The sequence below is a fragment of the Pteropus vampyrus genome, unplaced genomic scaffold (genome assembly GCF_000151845.1).
Source record: "Pteropus vampyrus isolate Shadow unplaced genomic scaffold, Pvam_2.0 Scaffold176, whole genome shotgun sequence".
In the NCBI taxonomy this organism is placed as follows: Eukaryota; Metazoa; Chordata; class Mammalia; order Chiroptera; family Pteropodidae; genus Pteropus; species Pteropus vampyrus.
Window position 1 is genome coordinate 680,054 of NW_011888957.1, and position 3,777 is coordinate 683,830.

The 3,777-nt window shown below is 55.5% G+C and overlaps 1 protein-coding gene across 1 annotated transcript in view; it reads right to left on the bottom strand.

The window, feature by feature from the left end:
- Window positions 1-1,474: 1,474 nt before the first annotated feature.
- The window catches only part of DFFB (DNA fragmentation factor subunit beta), a 16,968-nt gene continuing 14,665 nt past the window's right edge, over window positions 1,475-3,777 (bottom strand). The window contains exon 11 of the mRNA XM_011370812.2: window positions 1,475-2,854. Within this exon, the coding sequence (XP_011369114.1) occupies window positions 2,620-2,854 (235 nt within the window). The 3' untranslated portion in view covers window positions 1,475-2,619. The remainder of the gene's footprint in view (window positions 2,855-3,777) is intronic.

A 3,777-nucleotide genomic window follows, 5' to 3' on the forward strand; every position in this document is an offset into this window, starting at 1 on the left:
AGCGCCCCTGTGAGGCCCTTGGCAACTCAGACTGCAGCCCCACCCCGAGGTAAGGGGCCCAAGGCCTCACACAAACCCTCCCCAGGAGCCAGGGGCAGTCTGCAGACTTTCTTTTTTTATTTTTTACGCCTACAGCACCTAGTTTTCCTAGGTGGTCTCCCATCCAAATATTAACCAGGCCCAACCTGCTTAGCTTCCGAGGTCAGACGGGATCTGGCTTGCGCAGGGTGGCGTGGCCATACACAGACAGGCTTTCTTAAGTGGATGGGGACAGGAGAGTTAAGTCAGGCTCCTCCCTAAATTCCTTCTGGGCTTCCCAGAGCTTTGGGCATGAAACCCACCCCTCCACTGGCTCACGCCCTTCCATAGCGGCCCTCCCTGGACTAAGGGACTAACCTCATCTTGTCCTCAGGGCTCCCTCCTCACTCCTCCCTCCACCCAGCACCCTCTGCTCCCTCCCAGCTCCACGCTGAGGCTGCCCCTGCGGCTGCCCTCCCGGAGGCAGCGTCTGGGGGCCCTAGCACTGCAGTCCGCCCACTAGCAGCAGGCCGAGGCCCTCCTAGGGTCACCCACTAGGCTTTGCCCTTCAAAGCACGTTCCAGACACCAGGGCCTTGCGACAGTAGGTGGCCTCGTGCCTCGATCTCCCAGGAGCTTCTCTACTCCCAGCTCCGACATCTTCCCTCTTTTGCTGAGAATGGACAGACCACACACCTGTATTTTGCAAAGAGGTTCAGGCACCTACTCTAATCCGGGGCCCTGGGGGTTTGGGTGACATAACTCCCGATGGCGACCTCTCCTGGTCTGGAACCATCGCCCGGCACCTGAGGCCGAGGGCCCAGATGCGAGCAAAGAAGCCGACAGAAAGTTGACTGAGAGAGCCTAGCGCTGCTCCAGGGCGCTGTGCGGAGCCTCGGTGGGAGTTCCGGTCCCACCTGCGGCAGAGAGTGCCAGGCAGGGCGAGGAGGAGCCACCCAGTGCCAAAGCCCTCACAGCTCGGGAGCCCAGCGATGGGAGTGGCACCAGAGCCCGTGGTAGGGGCCAGCAGCCCTGCACACCCAATAGCAAGGCAGGTGGCAGTAACTCTGCCGCTGCGTTGGAGGGAGCCCCTTGTAACGACTCCCCTGGCTGTCAAGAAAGCTCATCGTGCTGTACCAGTGGCACGTCTGGGACTGGAGAACGGAGCAGCCGTGCCCCAAACCCACAGTGACTGAGCGGGAGGGGCCTTGGTGGCTGTGCGGCCCGGCCCGTCTTCCACAGACGGGTCTGCTGGGCTGAGTGCGGCCTGTGCGCGTGCTCCCCGATCAGACGGGCAAACGCCATGTGCTACAGCGAGGCCGCCAGCACGCCACTCACACCTGGCCCGCTCCCAGGTATTTCACACTTCAGTGACGAGAACGGAGCGATGTGTGTCGGCTTTGAAAAAACCGTTGACCCCTTGATCCTTATTTTCATCGTTTGCAATGAGTGCAGACTCTCGATATCTATAAAAAGTCTTTATTGCTTTTTCTGATTATATAATGTGAAAATTCAAATGTTACAAAACATAAAAAGTCAATTTTTAAAATTATGAAATGTGCATTTCAAACTCTTCAAGTACAGTGGTTCCTCGGTGTTCTCGGGGGTTTGGTTCGAGGACCGCCCCCCCCAAACCAAAATCCAAGGGTGCCCAAGTCCCAGGGAGGAAATGGCCAGGAGCAGCGCATGCAGCCAGCTCGCCACACCCATTACCAGCCGTGGGTGTGAAACCCGGGAGCGAGGCCGGCTGTGTCATAAAATGCAGGATCCGGAAGACCGGTCCTCTGCAATCCAGGCACACCCCAGCCTGTCCCCAGGATCACTGCTGTTCACGGGCGCGTGTCTCCTAACGTGTGCGGCACACTCGTAACGGGTCATGCTCTGCAGTTAAGCCACTTGTGCATTTAACAGACAGCTTCCCATTCCATACATAAATGCTTAAAACTGGTACACGGGTTTGCACTGCGTAGATGTATTAGGTCGAATCGTGAAATGAATGATATCTGACCATTTTTGGCCTACAAAACCAGCAATTTCATAGGGTTCAACATGATGCCACCGTCCGCCCCTCTTTGTGGAGGGTTCCCCCTTTTCACCATTATAAACAGTAGAGCAGCGAGCATCCTCGTGTGTTCTTTATGGAGTGTAAACATTTTACCCCAAACAGGTCACAGCCCTTTTCAGAGCATTTAGAAGAATCTAGAGGGTGGAGCCTCCCACCTGCCTGGGGACCCAGCGGGGAGGCACAGACACACACCCTTCCCTCAAATGAGTGGCCAGCTTTGGTCACTACGCCGGTCAGCACGGAGGCTGTGCTACAGGAGCGTAGCAAACAGGTCCACTCGGGGGACACGCGGGCCCTGATCCCTGCCGACCGGACACCATGACCCCCGACGTCCTGGCCGTGCTCTGAACTTGTCCTCCGCCGTGGTCTCGCAGGTGTAGAAAACAGATTCAGAAATGTACTGAAATCAGAAACTCTTAGGAAGATTCTTATTAAGTTTTTTTCAGGAACGACTGGAGCGAAAAAAAAAAAAAAAATAGCACCTGTTAAAACCCCGCACGTCGCCAGGCGCGGCACCGGGCGGGGAACGCGCACCGGTCACAGGCGCTTGCGGGCGGGCCGCTTCCCCCTCGGCTTCGCCGGGCGCTTGTAGATTCTGCTCGGGTCACAGCTGAGTCTGTGGGTGGTCTTCTTGTGGCAGGCAATGTGAACTAACTTTAGATTCTCTGAGGTAAAAAGCAGGCTGTAAAAATACTCCCAGTCTATTTCTCTTCCACTTCGATCTTCAATCGCTTCAGCCAGTGTGGGGACAATGGTGCGTTTCTTTTCTATTCTGCAAAGTGAGAGACGGTCATTTTCTGTTGTCAGACCCTGCAGGCACGTGCCCTTAAACCACAGACGCAGTTAAAGTACAGTTTCCACTCAGCTGTAGCTAAAACAGTAAACAGCGTTTGGCTGCCTACGGGAAAAGACAAGTGGAAAATCGTTAAGATTTCCAAAGGCACCGCACGGGGCAGCTCCCCAGAAGGAACAGGGTGGCGACAACGTGGAAAGGACCCACCGAGCTGTCAGCAGGACGAGCACGGGGGAGGGGCACACCCTCGCAAACTCATCAGAGCGCCGTCCCTGAGCACGGCCACGGCTGCTGGGTCCGCTCTGCCTGGCGATGCCCGATGCAAGCAACTTTGCCAGCCTCGCTTTTAAAGTTTGGTACTTTTTTTAAATACTGAAAAGTACGTGGGAAAAAATGGGAGTCAGTCCAATTCCCGTCACTATTACTCACTGAAAACCACGTGGCTCACTTTTATCTCCGTGTCGATTACCAGAAACGTGACGCGATAATACACGAACACGTTCGAAACAGAACCTTACAAATAAAGCTAAAGTCGCCACCGCCACCACCTTGAACCGCATTTCCTCTGTCCCTCCCCAGGCGTGATCGCTGCTAGGAGCTGGGCGCCTGCCTCTCCCATCCTGATCTTGTGCTTGCACACGCACGCACATGTCCACGTGAAGGAGTTACGGTACCGCCGTGTGGAACCCTGTTTCCACTACAAAGTGTGAAGACCATGCACTAACACGTGCAGGAGCTCATGGACTGACTCGCTGAATGAGAGATGTCACGGCGGGGAGGGCTGGTGGCAACGTGGGGGACCAAGCTGGCACAGACTCTTCTCCCCGACAGCACAGCGAAATACTGAGTGAAAGGACCTTTCTTTAAAAAAATACATGGTTGAGATCAAAAGGAAGGAGGGA